Here is a 19,357-nt window from a genome sequence, read left to right on the forward strand (position 1 = left end):
TTGTCCTCACTGCACAGAGCCCTGCTTGTCCTCAGTGTACAGAGTCCTGCTTGTCCTCAGTGTATAGAGCCCTGATTGTCCTCAGTGTACAGAGCCCTGCTTGTCCTCAGTGTACAGAGCCCTGCTTGTGCTCAGTGTACAGAGTCCTGCTTGTCCTCACTGTACAGAGCTCTGCTTGTCCTCAGTGTACAGAGCCCTGCTTGTCCTCAGTGTACAGAGCCCTGCTTGTCCTCAGTGTACAGAACCCTGCTTGTCCTCAGTGCACAGAGCCCTCAGTGTACATAGCCCCGCTTATCCTCAGTGTACAGAGCCCGCTTGTCCTCAGTATACAAAACCCTGCTTGTCTTCAGTGTACAGAGCCCTGCTTGTCCTCAATGTAGAGCCCTGATTGTCCTCAGTGTACAGAGCCCTGATTGTCCTCAGTGTACAGAGCCCTGCTTGTCCTCAGTGTACAGAACTCTGCTTGTCCTCAGTGTACATAGCCCCGCTTGTCCTCAGTGTACAGAGCCTCGCTTGTCCTCAGTATACAGAGCCCTGCTTGTCCTCAGTGTACAGAGCCCTGTTTGTCCTCAGTGTACAGAGCCCTGCTTGTCCTCAGTGTACAGAGTCCTGCTTGTCCTCACTGTACAGAGCTCTGCTTGTCCTCAGTGTACAGAACTCTGCTTGTCCTCAGTGCACATAGCCCCGCTTGTCCTCAGTGTACAGAGCCCTGCTTGTCCTTAGTGTACAGAGCCCTGCTTGTCCTCAGTGTACAGAACTCTGCTTGTCCTCAGTGCACAGAGCCCTCAGTGTACATAGCCCCGCTTGTCCTCAGTGTACAGAGGCCGCTTGTCCTCAGTAAACAAAACCCTGCTTGTCTTCAGTGTACAGAGCCCTGCTTGTCCTCAATGTAGAGCCCTGATTGTCCCCAGTGTACAGAGCCCTGATTGTCCTCAGTGTACAGAGCAATGCTTGTCCTCAGTGTACAGAACTCTGCTTGTCCTCAGTGTACATAGCCCCGCTTGTCCTCAGTGTACAGAGCCTCGCTTGTCCTCAGTATACAGAGCACTGCTTGTCCTCAGTGCACAGAGCCATGCTTGTCCTCAGTGCACAGAGCCCTGCTTGTCCTCAGTGCACAGAGCCCTTGCTTGTCCTCAGTGCACAGAGCCCTGCTTGTCCTCAGTGCACAGAGCCCTGCTTGTCCTCAGTGCACAGAGCCCTGCTTGTCCTCAGTGCACAGAGCCCTGCTTGTCCTCAGTGCACAGAGCCCTGCTTGTCCTCAGTGCACAGAGCCCTGCTTGTCCTCAGTGCACAGAGCCCTGCTTGTCCTCAGTGTACAGAGCTCTGCTTGTCTTCAGTGTACAGAACCCTGCTTGTCCTCAGTGTACAGAGCCCTGCTTGTCCTCAGTGTACAGAGCCCTTCTTGTCCTCAGTGCACAGAGCCCTGCTTGTCCTCACTGCACAGAGCACCGCTTGTTCTCAGTGTACAGAGCCCTGCTTGTCCTCAGTGTACAGAGCCCTGCTTGTCCTCAGTCTACAGAGCCCTGCTTGTCCTCAGTGCACAGAGTCCTGCTTGTCCTCAGTGCACAGAGCCCTGCTTGTCCTCAGTGTACAGAACCCTGCTTGTCCTCAGTGTACAGAGCCCTGCTTGTCCTCAGAGTACAGAGCCCTGCTTGTCCTCACTGCACAGAGCCCTGCTTGTCCTCAGTGCACAGAGTCCTGCTTGTCCTCAGTGCACAGAGCCCTGCTTGTCCTCACTGCACAGAGCCCTGCTTGTCCTCAGTGTACAGAGCCCTGCTTGTCCTCAGTGTACAGAGCCCTGCTTGTCCTCAGTCTACAGAGCCCTGCTTGTCCTCAGTGCACAGAGTCCTGCTTGTCCTCAGTGCACAGAGCCCTGCTTGTCCTCAGTGCACAGAGCCCTGCTTGTCCTCAGTGCACAGAGCCCTGCTTGTCCTAAGTGCACAGAGCCCTGCTTGTCCTCAGTGTACAGAGCCCTGTTTGTCCTCAGTGTACAGAGCCCTGCTTGTCCTCAGTGTACAGAGCCCGGATTGTCCTCAGTGTACAGAGCCCTGATTGTCCTCAGTGTACAGAACCCTGCTTGTCCTCAGTGTACAGAACCCTGCTTGTCCTCAGTGTACAGAGCCCTGCTTGTCCTCAGAGTACAGAGCCCTGCTTGTCCTCACTGCACAGAGCCCTGCTTGTCCTCAGTGCACAGAGTCCTGCTTGTCTTCAGTGCACAGAGCCCTGCTTGTTCTCAGTGCACAGAGTCCTGCTTGTCCTCAGTGCACAGAGCCCCGCTTGTCCTCAGTGTACAGAGCCCTGCTTGTCCTCAGTGTACAGAGCCCTGCTTGTCCTCAGTGTACAGAGCCCTGATTGTCCTCAGTGTACAGAGCCCTGCTTGTCCTCAGTGTACAGAGCCCTGCTTGTCCTCAGTCTACAGAGCCCTGCTTGTCCTCAGTGCACAGAGTCCTGCTTGTCCTCAGTGCACAGATCCCTGCTTGTCCTCAGTGCACAGAGCCCTGCTTGTCCTCAGTGCACAGAGTCCTGCTTGTCCTAAGTGTACAGAACCCTGCTTGTCCTCAGTGTACAGAACCCTGCTTGTCCTCAGTGTACAGAGCCCTGCTTGTCCTCAGTGTACAGAGCCCTGCTTGTCCTCAGTCTACAGAGCCCTGCTTGTCCTCAGTGCACAGAGTCCTGCTTGTCCTCAGTGCACAGAGCCCTGCTTGTCCTCAGTGCACAGAGCCCTGCTTGTCCTCAGTGCACAGAGCCCTGCTTGTCCTAAGTGCACAGAGCCCTGCTTGTCCTCAGTGTACAGAGCCCTGTTTGTCCTCAGTGTACAGAGCCCTGCTTGTCCTCAGTGTACAGAGCCCGGATTGTCCTCAGTGTACAGAGCCCTGATTGTCCTCAGTGTACAGAACCCTGCTTGTCCTCAGTGTACAGAACCCTGCTTGTCCTCAGTGTACAGAGCCCTGCTTGTCCTCAGAGTACAGAGCCCTGCTTGTCCTCACTGCACAGAGCCCTGCTTGTCCTCAGTGCACAGAGTCCTGCTTGTCTTCAGTGCACAGAGCCCTGCTTGTTCTCAGTGCACAGAGTCCTGCTTGTCCTCAGTGCACAGAGCCCCGCTTGTCCTCAGTGTACAGAGCCCTGCTTGTCCTCAGTGTACAGAGCCCTGCTTGTCCTCAGTGTACAGAGCCCTGATTGTCCTCAGTGTACAGAGCCCTGCTTGTCCTCAGTGTACAGAGCCCTGCTTGTCCTCAGTCTACAGAGCCCTGCTTGTCCTCAGTGCACAGAGTCCTGCTTGTCCTCAGTGCACAGATCCCTGCTTGTCCTCAGTGCACAGAGCCCTGCTTGTCCTCAGTGCACAGAGTCCTGCTTGTCCTAAGTGTACAGAACCCTGCTTGTCCTCAGTGTACAGAACCCTGCTTGTCCTCAGTGTACAGAGCCCTGCTTGTCCTCAGTGTACAGAGCCCTGCTTGTCCTCAGTCTACAGAGCCCTGCTTGTCCTCAGTGCACAGAGTCCTGCTTGTCCTCAGTGCACAGAGCCCTGCTTGTCCTCAGTGCACAGAGCCCTGCTTGTCCTCAGTGCACAGAGCCCTGCTTGTCCTAAGTGCACAGAGCCCTGCTTGTCCTCAGTGTACAGAGCCCTGTTTGTCCTCAGTGTACAGAGCCCTGCTTGTCCTCAGTGTACAGAGCCCGGATTGTCCTCAGTGTACAGAGCCCTGATTGTCCTCAGTGTACAGAACCCTGCTTGTCCTCAGTGTACAGAACCCTGCTTGTCCTCAGTGTACAGAGCCCTGCTTGTCCTCAGAGTACAGAGCCCTGCTTGTCCTCACTGCACAGAGCCCTGCTTGTCCTCAGTGCACAGAGTCCTGCTTGTCTTCAGTGCACAGAGCCCTGCTTGTTCTCAGTGCACAGAGTCCTGCTTGTCCTAAGTGCACAGAGCCCCGCTTGTCCTCAGTGTACAGAGCCCTGCTTGTCCTCAGTGTACAGAGCCCTGCTTGTCCTCAGTGTACAGAGCCCTGATTGTCCTCAGTGTACAGAGCCCTGCTTGTCCTCAGTGTACAGAGCCCTGCTTGTCCTCAGTCTACAGAGCCCTGCTTGTCCTCAGTGCACAGAGTCCTGCTTGTCCTCAGTGCACAGATCCCTGCTTGTCCTCAGTGCACAGAGCCCTGCTTGTCCTCAGTGCACAGAGTCCTGCTTGTCCTAAGTGTACAGAACCCTGCTTGTCCTCAGTGTACAGAACCCTGCTTGTCCTCAGTGTACAGAGTCCTGCTTGTCCTCAGTGCACAGATCCCTGCTTGTCCTCAGTGCACAGAGCCCTGATTGTCCTCAGTGTACAGAGCCCTGATTGTCCTCAGTGTACAGAACCCTGCTTGTCCTCAGTGTACAGAACCCTGCTTGTCCTCAGTGTACAGAGCCCTGCTTGTCCTCAGAATACAGAGCCCTGCTTGTCCTCACTGCACAGAGCCCTGCTTGTCCTCAGTGCACAGAGTCCTGCTTGTCCTCAGTGCACAGAGCCCTGCTTGTCCTCAGTGCACAGAGCCCTGCTTGTCCTCAGTGCACAGAGTCCTGCTTGTCCTAAGTGCACAGAGCCCTGCTTGTCCTCAGTGTACAGAGCCCTGCTTGTCCTCAGTGTACAGAGCCCTGCTTGTCCTCAGTGTACAGAGCCCTGCTTGTCCTCAGTGTACAGAGCCCTGATTGTCCTCAGTGTACAGAACCCTGCTTGTCCTCAGTGTACAGAACCCTGCTTGTCCTCAGTGTACAGAGCCCTGCTTGTCCTCAGAGTACAGAGCCCTGCTTGTCCTCACTGCACAGAGCCCTGCTTGTCCTCAGTGTACAGAGCCCTGCATGTCCTCAGTGTGCAGAGCCCTGCTTGTCCTCAGTGCACAGAGCCCTGCTTGTCCTCAGTGCACAGAGATCTGCTTGTCCTCAGTGTACAGAGCCCTGCTTGTCCTTACTTGTCCTTACCTGTTTTCAGCAGAGTACCCCTTAAAGCACAGGGCATATGAAACCATAGTAAAAGGCTTAAAGAGGACTTGTGTTGGTCCAAAAAAATGCAGCTTTTATACTATTGTATACCCTTGAGTGCCTTGATTCCAAATCAGTTTTTTTCTTTCTTGCTATGTTCCCTGTTCCTGAGATATAGGGGATATATAGATTGTTGACTATTCATAAGTTTCCCTGAATAGTCAGATGGGCGGGAACTTTATTACAGCTTAATTCAGGGGGTAAATAGGAGTTTTCCCCTCCCGCAAAAACATGATTTTCGCCCCCTCAGCCTCCTTATCTCATGCCCATCTGACTAGTCAACCAAATAATAATTCTATATATTGGAAACAGAGGTCATAACAAGAAAGTAAACAAAGTTGGAGTCAGGGCAATTTTTTAGACTGACCACTGGTTCCCTTTAAGGGGCTGAATGCTCTGCTCGTTCTTTTTAACCATCGTTTGGTTCTTAGTATTGGACCAGGATTAGGGATCGGCGGTATGACCAAATCTGCGTATCACAGTATTTTTGTAACTTTCGGCGGTTCCACGGTATGTAACGGTATTTCCTCCCCCCCCCCAAATTATCAACCCAGCGCTGCGCTATTCTGCCCCCCCCACAACAAAAATGAATTATCAGCCCAGCGCTGCGCTATTCTGCCCCCCCAATAAAAATTAATTATCAGCCCAGCGCTGTGCTATTCTGCCCCCCCCCCCCCCCCAACAAAAATGATCAGCCCAGCGCTGCCCCCATCGGGGTAAATACTCACATGTCACCCGCTGCCCTCCTTGTGCTGTTTGTTGCCCCCGCCGGCGCAGACACAAGGTAAACAAAATAAACTCATGCATGTTCTGACGTCGGCCTTACGCTGATAGGCTGAGCCCACTGTCATGTAAGGAGCTCTGGGCGGCTTCTTACATGACAGTGGGCTCAGCCTATCAGCGGCCGAGGCGGAACATTGCTGCGGCTGGTGATAGGCTGACGGCTGTCCGACATTCCATTCACTAGGAAGCAGATGAGGCCGATACCGGACCAATAGGAGGTGAGTTAAAGTTTATTTTGTTTATTTTTTGCAGCCCGGGCATAGGGATACCACACAATATAGAGCAGTGGTCTCCAACCTGCCGACCTCCTGATGTTGCAATACTACAACTCCCAGCATGCCCGGACAGCCAACGGCTGTCTGGGCATGCTGAGAGTTGTAGTTTTGCAACATCTGGAGGTCGGCAGGTTGAAGACCACTGGTATAGAGTGTCAGCGCCGGCGGCCGCAACAAACATGAGTAAGAGGAGGGCAGCGCATGCGGGTGACATATCCGTATTTACCCCGATGGGGACTGCGCTGGGCAGATAATTAATTGGGGGGCAGAACAGTGCTCGTGGGTGGCTTGTGATTAGTTCCCTGATGTGGGGACAGCTGAGTGCTGGGCTCATTCATTCATTCCCGAGGGGAAGGGGCCCAACCAGTATTGCGGTATGGGTTAAAATTCATATTGTTCAGCACAAAAATGACGGTATTTGGTATGAACCGGTATACCGCCCAGCCCTAACCAGGATCGATTGGCTTTGCTTCTGCGCATTAGCTTTAACAGATAGGTATAGCTTAGGGGTAGGGTCACACATAGCATTTACGCAGCTTATATCATGCTGTGTAAATACGCTAGACACACAGGGCCATACGCTATAAGCAGACACACAGGGCCATACGGCCGCAGCCCGGTGTTTGTAGTAAGGTTTGGAGGCGGTTTGGAGTTACATCAGCGCGCCTGCCTCACCTCCAAACTTCATTGCGCACACAGGGCTGCTGCTGGGTACGCTGCGTATTTCTTGCCGCACAGCAGATTTTGCGCAGCGTAAAGTGCATGCACTGACTGGCTGTCTGGTAGCGCCCCCTACAGTACAGGGAGGTATTACATGCTCTGTACTACTCTTTACCTGTGCCTGGGATAGCTGTTCCAGGTGAGGGAGGCTCAATGTTACTTTTTTAGAACATTCCGGTCCTCTACATTGACAGTGATTACAGCTCCCAGCAGATCTTTCATACTTTTATATGTAAGGACTTGCTATATCTATATTAGTTATCTACTCATTTTTCTTTAATCCTCACTTTTTCTTATTTTTGGATGACATTTGGGTTCTTCAGAACCAATTACCAGGTTTCCATAGAGTTATGGTCTTAACATACAATGGTTTCAACATACAATGGTCGTCCTGCAACTGATTGATATTGTAACTTGAGGGAACCCTGTATTAACAGAATAATGTATATTTAATAATGCAAAGAAGCTTTTATTATAATAACTGCCTGTGCTTATAGGGGAGGTGTAGAGAGTAAAGACAAATATCAGGTAGGTGATGGGAGAAAGATCATTATTCCGGTTATTACAAGGCAGGAGAGATACTGTACAGTGAGAATGTGGGAGGAACGTGACTAATCACACAAGGATTTCCTTCCTTCTCGAGGACACCTCCCAATACCGAGCTCACGTGATAGGATGTGTTTCTAATAATACAAGGGCTTAATGCTGATTGCAAAATGAGGAAAGATCTTTCTGTACTATTACATAATAGGGCTATCAGGTGTAGGAGACAAAGATGACTTCTAAATAAGGAAAGTGATGAAGTGCTACAATCTATCTGTAGACGGCTAATGCTGAATGTGCAGATTGATGCAGAAGTGGTGTTAATAATCTGGATGCAGTAGTGGTCTCCAAAGTGTAGACCTCCAGCTATTGCAAAATACAACTCCCAGCATACCCGGACAGCCGTTGTCTGTCCGGGCATGCTGGGAGTTGTAGTTTTGCAAAAGATGTAGGTCCACAGTTCAGAGACCAAGTTTTCTTAAAGGGGTATTCCAGGAAATGTATATATATATATATATCAATCCAAAGGTAGGCAGCACTACCACAATAATCAGAAAGTTCCGGGGAGCAAGCAAATAATTGCGGTCCCAATCGCAGACTGCATAGATAACCCATATCAAATGCGACGTTTCAACGGCATCACGCCATCTTTTTCAAGCATCATGAATCATGCATGAAAAAGACGGCGTGATGCTGTTGAAATGTCGCATTTGATATGGGTCAATAAAATCCCACTATTTGGACACGAACCAACGGGTGTGCCGCTGAAATTATATATATATGTATCTCAACTGGTTCCAGAAAGTTAAACAGATTTGTAAATTACTTCTATTAAAAATTCTTAATCCATCCAGTAGTTATCAGCTGCCGATGTTGAGTTGTTCTTTTCTGTCTGACAACAGTGCTCTCTGCTGACATCTCTGCTTGTCTCAGGTTTTGTTCAAGTAGAAGTAAATCCCCATAGCAAACCTTTAAAACTTAGGACAGTTCCTGAGACAAGAAAAGGTGTCAGCAGAGAGCACTGTTGCCAGAAAGAAAAGAACTCAACTTCAGCAGCTGATAACTACTGGAAGGATTAAGATTTTTTTTAATTTTAGTAATTTACAAATCTGTTTAACTTTCCGGAGCCAGTTGATATATGTAAAGTTTTTTCCTGGAATACCCCTTTAAGGAGGACTTGTATGTTCCCCTGACATGACTCTTGTATTTTTCATATAAACCAATGCCTTAATGCCTGATAACGCTGAATTATCTTTTCCTAGAACGCTCTAGAGTTGTGATTTTCATCTGTTATTTCTTTTAGAACTGCATGAATAAATTAACAGCTGAGTGTTACCATTTCACCTTGTCAATGGGGTGTGCTGGCAATGTCCAATAAGTATATACTGACTAAGGGCAGGGTCACACGGGGCGCATCCGCAGTGTATTTTACACTGCAGATGTGCCGACTGCAGTCACAGAGGGACTGCAGAGCGAGCTCCAGACTCCAGCCGGGTAGCTTAGTGAGTTCGCTCGTAGTGGTGGATTTCCCGCTGTGGAAATCTGCTGTTACAAGAGGACCCACAGAGCTACCTGGCCGCTGCCGCAAGTGCACTCTGCAGTCCCTCTGTGACTGCCATCGTAAAATATGCTGTGGATGCACCCCGTGCGACTCTACCCCTACAGTAAATGGGGCTGTCAAATGAGCCTAGAAGGCTATTTCAGAAGCGATCATTCAGTTCCTTGCTCTGCTCTCCAATGGATCTTGGTTTAACCCCTTTAAGTGAATGCCCTCATACACATTAGCAAAAGGTGGACTGAACCTTCCAATATTGGTGGGACTGGCTGACCATCTAATGTGCATGAAGGACTCCCAATATTCTCCCAAAAGAAGATGTTGGGGGAGAGAAGGGTTTGGCATGTAACTGCTTGATTGTTGTGTTTTCGGGAAGATAAGCTGCCAATTGTAGGGTTTGGTAGCAGCTTACCTCCCCTCTATCCATTCAGAACACATGAACGCTTGGGCGAGCCAAGCATTAATGTGTATAGGGTGAACAGGGGAGATACTTGTCAGATGACAGCTACTACAGATGTATGGCCAGCATGTGATGCTAGTATATCAACTTTTATGTGTAGATTTTGAGCATAGCAAATTTGCAATGAGGCTCAGAAGTCATTGAATGGGTTGTCCAGACCAAACTTTCTTATTAAAATATGGTCAGGGAGGTTGCAAGTAAAAAAATAAAATAAAAAAAAAGAGCTCTCTTACCTTCCTTGTTCCCGCCTCACTACCGGTATAATGGACTGGCTCCCCGCTGTCTGAACTTTCGAGTTTGGTGATGCAACATCACACGCTAGCTTAACCAATCAGCGGCCACAGAGGTGTTCCGCCTCACCCACTGATTGGATAAGCCAGTGTTATCACATTTCCGAACCTAGAAGCGCCAGACAGCAGATAGTGGACTTCCGTTTAACCGGTAGCTGTGCGGAAACAAGGAAGATCAAAGAGAATTTTTATTTATTTATTTTACTTACAAAATCTCTGACCATATTTTAATAGGAAAGTTTTGGCCAGTCTACCCCTTTAATCTAAGTAGTATCCAATGCTGATTTTTGGGTTGCATAGTATTCTTTTCTATCTGTTGGAGGTCATTGTCAAATAAATTTGGTCATAAAATTTGGACAAGGGAAAAGAAACAGTGCTGCAGGCAGTGCTATTTGACAGAATCAGCTACATGGGCTCTGAACAGAACCTTATACTGTTTACTTCTGAGAACCAAGCGTATTAATGCACAACTTATATATACATATTCTGTATGGTCTTACTTCAACGGTGGATGCGTTTTTTGAGGGGGCTCCGTCTGACGGCTGGGCAGGGGCTCCTCGCTGCTGACAGAAGATGATGTGTGTCCTACAGATGATGGTTCATTCTGTGGAAGGAGAACTTGACCTGAAGGCGTTTGCTTGTCCACACCATGTGGGGGCAGATTATCAGATTCTAATCCTTGGGGTTGCAATGGGCCCCCTAAGTTAAGTACAAGAAAAACTTCACATTGTTAAAAGAATGTACAGGATTTATCTATTCCAGTAGGTTTATAGTGCGGCAATGGCAAATTGACAAAGCAAAAATATGTGTGTTAATGTGATGCAATCTTTATGGACATACAACCAAAATAGCCCTTTTATTTCAGATTGCACAATATAACAGTCTACAAATACATAAGGGCTATTGGTGTTGTCCTGATGATACAATTCCTTGGCACATCATCCTGTCATACGTTACTGGATGGATTTCTGTGACTTCATGACAGTAAATACAATGGAAGAGATGTGAAGGTCTGGTAATGATCCTTTAGTATGCCTTCACAAAATCTAACAAGCACAATATCTTATCTCAGCCCTAAAGATAATAGATCTTTTCATATGGTTCTGAGCAGTGGTCATTGCCCGGGTATAAATATAGAGCTCTGTGTTGTAAAGCACAGTAAATAGATGACATAAAATCATCCATTGATGAAAGAGATCAGAGTCCAAGTAAAGTACTGAAAGGACATGAGTATAAGTATCAAACAATCACACCCACTGGGAAAACAATCCAGATTTTTAAGAAACAGAACTTCAAATCTTCAGCATTAAAGGGGTATTCCGGGCAAAAGCATCTTATCCCCTATCCTTTGGATAGTCTGATCGCGGGGGGCCCGCCGCTGGGACCACCGCGATCTCCCGGCAGCAGCCCGCATTCTTTGCGTAGCTGCATCTGCAGTTTCGGAAACTGCCAGGCTTCTGAGACGGGGACGTGACGTCACGCCACGCCCCCTCCATTCATGTCTATGGGAGGGGGCGTTGCGGCCGTTACACCCCTCCCGTAGAAATGAATGACTTCCCCATCTCGGAAGCCCGGCAGTTTCCAAAACTGCAGAATACCCCTTTAATTGGTAACATTTTGGCTGCATGTACCCACCACCTGGAGAAGCTGAGGAAATTACGATATACACTCAGTGACCAAAAAATAATGGTCTGGTCTGGTCCAAACAGACACTGGGTCTTGCCTCTACAACACACTTAAAGGGGTACTCCGGTGGAAAACTTTTTTCTTTTTTAATCAATTGGTACCAGAAAGTTAAACAGATTTGTAAATTACTTCTCTTAAAAAATCTTAATCCCTCCAGTACTTATTAGCTGCTGAATACTACAGAGGAAATTATTTTATTTTTGGAACACAGAGCTCTCTGCTGACATCATGACCACAGTGCTCTCTGCTGATATCTCTGTCCATTTTAGGAACTGTCCAGAGCAGCAGATGTTTGCTTTGGGGGATTTTCTCCTACTCTGCACAGTTCTTAAAATGGACAGAAATGTCAGCAGAGAGCACTGTGGTCATGATGTCAGCAGAGAGCTCTGTGTTCCAAAAAAGAAAAGAATTTCCTCTGTAGTATTCAGCAGCTAATAAGTACTGGAAGGATTAAGATCTTTTTTATAGAAGTAATTTACAAATCTGTTTGACTTTCTGGCACCAGTTGATTAAAAAAAAAAAAAAAAAAAAAAGTTTTCCACCGGAGTACCCCTTTAAACATCTTGCTTGGTTTAAACCAGTTTGAACTCACTCATACCCTGCTAGGGCATTTTATTGTTCAGAGGGATGTCAGAGGGATGGTAATGGCAGATGCAGTGGAATTTTAAGCTGGGAGCTCGTGACATCATAGCCCCATCATGCCCCGCCCCCTCAATGCAGGTCTATGGAGGGGGTGTGATGGATGTCACGCCCCCTCACATAGACTTGCATTGAGTGGGCGGGCGTGATGTCATGAGGGGGTGGAGCTATGACATCACAAGCTCCAGGCGTCGGCTCCAGCGTTTGGAACAGTTTGTTCCAAACGCTGAGCAGCGGTGTACCCCTTCAAGGTCATCTTGTAATGCACTGTTTAAGCCCTTTTGGATGATCAGTAGAATGTGTTGTTTAGCAGTGGACTTACACACAGAATGGCAATATAATGACTTGTATTTCATTTGCGTTTTAAGGATGCTTCTTTGTGTGGTTTGCACTGCAGGGAAAATTGCCAAACCTATTTTCTATTTCCGTACATATAAGTCCACTTGTGGTTTGCTAGTCTCATTCCCATTAATAAAGGAGTATGGTGACCTGAATATTGGTGCCTCCTGTGCTTTTTGACTATACCTGACATAATGTTCTTCAGCACATGAGATGTGTCTAAAAAGAAAAAAGACATGGTGACACCATAGGGGTACACTGGTCCCTAGGCCAACACATACTATACACAGTGAAGTTATACCTGGATCCAATGATTTCTGGACCTATAGGGCACATAACTATAGGAGGGGCTGAGCTTGCTGCTGCCGCAGTGTTCTGGACTCTGAGGAGGCCCAAAAGTACCTATACTTATAAGAGGTCAGTACTAGGTATCAATCACTTAGTCAAATTGGAGACTGGTAACAAAGAGTCTCTGACTCTGGAGGACCTGACCTGTGTTACACAGTCAACTCATTGAACTGAATGGGCACTGTGTAATGCTGAAATTCCCCTGCGTTAGCGCTGCAGAGAACGTGAACACTTACTGCAAACTTACCCCACAGACTAACACTGATCACTTGGGATCCCAGCAAGGGATTGTTATGGGACCCTTCTAAGTAGACAGAGCCCCTTTTGATATAAACACTACATATATATTAACACTATACTAGAGAAAGACCTGAGATTACAACTAGGTATCGACCGATATCGATTTTTTAGGGCCGATACCGATATATCCAGTATAAGTTATCGGCTATTACACCCACCACAACCCCCCCCGGGGCCCTGCAGATCAATGATTTAAAGTGGACACTTTAAATCAATGAACTTCAGCGGCTTTTGTGGGGCTAGAGACTGCTGCTGCCGCATGCTTCTCTCCCGCTTCCTGTCCTGGGGTCCTCCCTAGTCCAACCACCACCGCTGCCCCATTGCCTCCCCCATCCCTGGTTTTATAATTACCTGCTCTCGGGGCCCAGGGTCCGCGCTACTTCTGACTCCGGCGTCGTCCAGAGCTATCACTGTGCGCACTGACGGTGACGTTGCGTTGATGATGTCACTCGTCATTGCGCAGCGCACAGGACGCCGCAGGACATCGCAGGAGTCAGAAGTAGCGCGGACCCCAGGAACAAGTAATTATAAATCCGGAGATGGGGGAAGCAATGGGGCAGCGGCGGTGGCGGTGGTCTCTGGCCGGGAAGGCGGGGCATTATCGGCAAGGTAATTACCGAAAACCAATAATGTCCAAAATCGTGATTATCAGCCGATAATATCGGCCAAACCGATAATCGGTCGATCCCTAATTACAACCACAACTTGGGTTTTTGTTATCTGGGGAGTTACACACATTTCTGGCTAAACCAATCAGTGCAATCGCTGACCACAAATACAGTAAATTAAAGAGTTAAATGTAACATTCAGCCCTGCTACACTAGTATGTTCAAAATTGAGACTATAATTAGAGTAGTTCCATAATATGTCATGATATTTGTTCCTGACTAATCTAGGGTCAGATATTACAGAATATTGTACCTCTCATGGTGTATGATTCAAGGTATTATATTATGGCATGACCCTGGCTGACATCCCATATTTGCAGGCAGTTCACATATATTTAGTACAGAATTGTGAAATGCATTAGTAAGCTGATCAGCAGATCTGTGAAAAGGCAATATGTGAAGCTTTTCTGCTTCCTCAGTTTAGCAGAACATTGTGGCTGATATCAAGCGTCTGCATGTGGTCTGAGCAAGCTGCTGCTGATTCTGCGATTTACTAAACTAGTTTCCCCCTGCGCCGGTATAATCCAGAAATGACAGTATGACTGACAGATCAATAGGATGCCATTAGTCTGGTCTTTAGGACTATTTTTAGAATAACATCTCAAGAATTTTACTATCAATGCAGATTAGAGAAAAATCCAGAACACATTAATAAAAAAATAAATAAATAAAAAACACGAAACACCAGACAAATAGTTAAATCATAAGGATAATGCAGTTGTATGTAACTTACCTTCTTCGGATCCATGCTATTTATAATGCATTTTATAACATTTTGCACCATAACATACCCCATGTTGCCAAAACTTTAGGGCAACAAACATGCTTGGTAACCTGGTTATATTCATGACATAATAAAGATTGTATTGGCACTGGAGCACACAATAGCATTCAGAGTTATTCAATTATTGGTACTGTAGGAATTAAAAAGGGAAAGCGCAAATATGTACTGAAACCATGTGTAATAGTATGGTCATCACGCCCCCTCCCATAGACTTACATTGAGGGGGTGGGGCGGGGTGTCACAAGAGGGCGGAGTGGTGACATCACGATACTCTGGTGGTAGTGAGGCTTCAGACACGGAGCGGTCATCGCTTCGTGCAGCTGAGACAGGTGGGTGTGCATAAGAGATTGCACAATCAGACATCTTATCCCCTATGCTTTGGATAGGGGATAAGATGTCTTAGGGCCAGAGTACCCCTTTAAGCAAAAAGTAAGATTGTGGGTGGAAAAAATTGTGGTGCATATATAAACTGGGAAATCTGATAAAGGTTTAGTCTGGAACCTATACGATCTAAAGAAGGAGTTATTTGGCACAGAATCGAGAGAAGCTGCATACAGCATAGGATGGAAAAGACTGGTCTTGTACAAAGTAGACCTGGAGAAGAAGTCGTCCAGGTAAATAGCTGAGCCGCATGTGGTTTAGCACACACAGAACTTTGGCATAGTACAAAGAAAAGCTTATGGAAATTAGTGGTCGACACACAGAAGAACAAAAAGAACAAGGTGTAGTCTGACATTGGTGAAAAGGAAATTGGCCTGATATACTTGTGAAAAGGAAAGTGTGGTCTTATACATACTAGTGAAAAACATTTAGTGGTCTTATACATACTGGTGAATCAGAAGGAGAGGTCTGGCACACACTGGTGAAACAGAAGGAGTGGTCTGGCACACACTGGTGGAAAAGAAGGACTGGTCTGACACACACTGGTGGAAAAGAAGGAGTGGTCTGATACACACTGATGGAAAAGAAGGAGTGGTCTGACACACACTGGTGGAAAAGAAGGAGTGGTCTGGCACACACTGTGGAAAAGAAGGAGTGGTCTGATACACACTGATGGAAAAGAAGGAGTGGTCTGACACACACTGGTGGAAAAGAAGGAGTGGTCTGGCACACACTGGTGGAAAAGAAGGAGTGGTCTGACACACACTGGTGGAAAAGAAGGAGTGGTCTGGCACACACTGGTGGAAAAGAAGGAGTGGTCTGGCACACACTGGTGGAAAAGAAGGAGTGGTCTGACACACACTGGTGGAAAAGAAGGAGTGGTCTGGCACACACTGGTGGAAAAGAAGGAGTGGTCTGGCACACACTGGTGGAAAAGAAGGAGTGGTCTGGCACACACTGGTGGAAAAGAAGGAGTGGTCTGACACACACTGGTGAAAAAGAAGGAGTGCTCTTACACACTGATGGAAAAGAAGGAGTACATACTGGTACATACTAATACATATTGGTGAAAAGGCAGGAGTGATCTGATACATATTGTTGAAATGGTCTGGTCTGTCAAATACTGGAGGAAAGTGACCAAAGACTTAGAAATGTTGGATAATGAGTGGCCCAGCACCCAGAAGACCTGGCACAGACAGAAGTAGTCACTATTAAAACGGAAAATATACTCACATTAGGGGCCTTACAACTTCTACATACCTTCCATAAAAATATTTACAGTCTACTTTCATATATCCAATTGTCAGGTTGTCAGAAATGTAAGGCATCGATACACAAACTATTACAGAGTATTACTGCATTCAATATCACTACGGATAGCAGTAGTAGTGGTTATCTCTGGGGAATAAATGTTACTGCTTATTCTATGTGAAATGCTCTTTCAGACGACTTGTGGCTTTAGGCCAATTCCACAGTTTCATGAGTTGAAAGTAGAAAATGTTTCTTATAAACAAAAAATAAAATAAATACTTAACCTAAAGTAAGCAAACAACGATTACATTTCAGCATTTGGTGAAACCCTAGGTCCTACATGAGATTACGGTAGACCAAATCCTGACAAACGTATACTTTATTCTAGTTTATATGAATTTATTTAAGGGGTTATCCCAAGATCCTGTGGACTGGATATAAACAGTTGATTGGTGGAGGTCTGATCGCTGGGAGCTCCAGTAATTCTGAGTGTGGAGGACAAATGTCCCCTAACTGCATGGAGCAGCAACGTGCATGCGTGGAAAGTGCTCCAATTATTCTTACTGGTCCTTCTTAACATTGCTGAGGTTAGTGCTTAAGGAGTGACATAGCTGAGAGTGCTGGGGGGCTCCAGAGCTCACAAATCATTGTCACTCCCATCTTCTACAGTACCTTTGTCAATCAGTGTCTGCTGAAGGTCCAAGGACTGAAATGTTGTGTAAATTTGATTGCCTAGAGTGCAGAGTGCCTTGTTGCTATTTCCTGCACTCTACATTTCCCCTTGATGCAATAACACTCTTCTACCTCCAATAATAACTTCATCAAAAAGAACTGAACAGAACAGAGATATGTTTGGTTATAAAGTGGAACTGTACCTTGTGTGCCCATTGAAAGGGTAATCCAGATTTTAAAAATTGATGGCTCATCATTAGAATAAGCCATCAATATTAGATCGTAGAGGGTCCAACTCCTGACACCCCCAGTGATCATCTGTCTAAAGAGGCTTCATGTTTATACTGGTTCACACTTGTGAATGCCTTACCACTTGTAGCAAGCATCTGCAGCATACTGTCGCATTGTATACAGACATAGATTTACCAGCATACCTTACTGACTCCATTATTAGATATCACAGAGATTTCCAGAGATGCTCGTTCACCCTCTAAAGCCAACATGGAATTACCTGACTCATCATCATGGCAGCATCATTTGACAAACACGTTGGTACAGTTTGTATGGTTTGAGTACCACTTATTCGGAATATTTTTGCCTTGTAAAAATATTAATGATTCAAACTGTCAGTCCATAAAATGACTCTGAAGCATGCATGGAAGATGAGGAATACAATTGCCCATGTTCATTGTATCAGATGATCTACTGTTATACCAATTTTCATTTGGCTAATTCAAAGTATAATGGTATTTATGGAATAACATGAACAATTTTACAGTGAAGGGTTTGAAATAAGTTGGAAAAACCAATATCAACCAGATATGCACCTCAGATAAGAAAAATGGTGGTTAACAATTTTCAAAATTATATTTAGGAAGGAAACAAAGATAACCTTAGATTTGCCAACTGACGCCGTAATGTCTATTTGGCACTGTTCGACCCATATATATCAGGGGGCCAAATGCTTAAGACAAGTTGGATGGTGTGTAATCATGAACAATGACTATAATGGCGGAATTATGAAAGTGTGTGAGATGATTGATCAAAATTTAGCTGGTGCTTATCTAATGTGTATACAATGTACTCGGAAAGACCCTTTCACATTTTGTTACGTTGTGGCCCTGGATTTGGGGATTTTCTGCCATTCTTCTCTACAGATTATCTCAAGCCCTGTCAGGTTATATGGGAACCATCGGTGGAAGCAATTTTCAGGTCTCTCCAGAAATGTTTTATTGGGTTCCAGACAGGGCTCTGTTGGGCCACTGAAGCATATTCCCAAAGCCACTTCTGTGTTGTCTTGGCTGCGTGCTTAGGGTCATTGTTTTGTTGGAAGCCCTGTCTGAGCTCCACAGCGCACTGGATCAGCTCAGGCTTTCATTAAGAATATCCCTCTACTTTCTTCCATTCAGCTTTCCCTTAACCAGTCTCCCGGTGAGAGCTGCTGAAAAACAACCCCACAGCATGATGCTGCCACCACCATGCTTTACTGTAGAGATACGGTCATGGCCGTAAATGTTGGCATCCCTGAAGTTTTTCAGAAAATTAAGTATTTCTCACAGAAAAGGATTACAGTAACACATGTTTTGGACAAAATTATTGGCACCCTTAACTTAATATTTGGTTGCACACCCTTAGGAAAAAAATAACTGAAATCAGTCGCTTCCTATAACCATCAATAAGCTTCTTACACCTCTCAGCCAGAATGTTGGACCACTCTTCCTTTGCAAACTGCTCCAGGTCTCTCCTATTAAAAGTGCGCCTTTTCCCAACAACAATTTTAAGATCTCTCCACAGGTGTTCAATGGAATTTAGATCGGGACTCATTGCTGCCACTTCAGAACTCTCCGGAGCTTTGTTGCCATCCATTTCTGGGGGCTTTTTGACATATGTTTGGGGTCATTGTCCTGCTGGAAGACCCAAGATCTCGGACGCAAACCCAGCTTTCTGACACTGGACTGTACAGTGCGACCCAAAATCCGTTGGTATTCCTCAGAGTTCATGATGCCTTGCAGACATTCAGGCACCCAGTGCCAGAGGCAGCAAAACAATCCCAAAACATCATTGAACCTCTACCATATTTCAATGTAGGTACTGTAAACAGTAGAATGATATGCTTTACCAAAAAGCTCTATCTTGGTCTCATCTGTCCACAAGACGTTTCCCCAGAAGGATTTTGGATTACTCAAGTTCATTTTGGCAAAATGTAGTCTTTACTTTTTTTATGTCTGTGTCAGCAGTGGGGTCCTCCTGGGTCTCCTTCCATAGTGTTTCATTTAATTTAAAAGTTTGTGCTGACACTGATGCTCCCTGAGCCTGCAGGACAGCTTGAATATCTGTGGGACTTGTTTGGGGCTGCTTATCCACCCTCCTGCGTTGACACCTTTCATAAATTTTTCTCTTGTCCACACCTAGGGAGATTAGCTACAGTGCCATGGGTTGCTAACTTCTTGATAATGTTGCGCACTGTGGACAAAGGCAAATCTAGATCTCTGGAGAGGGACTTGTAAGCTTGAGATTGTTGATATTTTTCCACAATTTTGGTTCTCAATTCCTCAGAGAGTTCTCTTCTCCTCTTTCTGTTATCCATGCTTAGTGTGGCACCCACAGACACACAATGCAAATACTAAGTGAACTTCTCTCCTTTTTATCTGCTTTC

General features: G+C 46.4%; 1 protein-coding gene across 1 annotated transcript in view; it reads right to left on the reverse strand.

Annotated features, from left to right (window-relative positions):
* The window catches only part of SYN2 (synapsin II), a 193,953-nt gene that overhangs the window by 5,710 nt on the left and 168,886 nt on the right, over positions 1-19,357 (reverse strand). The window contains exon 12 of the mRNA XM_056528113.1: positions 10,134-10,332. Within this exon, the coding sequence (XP_056384088.1) occupies positions 10,134-10,332 (199 nt within the window). The remainder of the gene's footprint in view (positions 1-10,133; positions 10,333-19,357) is intronic.

This window comes from Hyla sarda, chromosome 6 (assembly GCF_029499605.1).
Source record: "Hyla sarda isolate aHylSar1 chromosome 6, aHylSar1.hap1, whole genome shotgun sequence".
NCBI lineage: Eukaryota > Metazoa > Chordata > Amphibia > Anura > Hylidae > Hyla > Hyla sarda.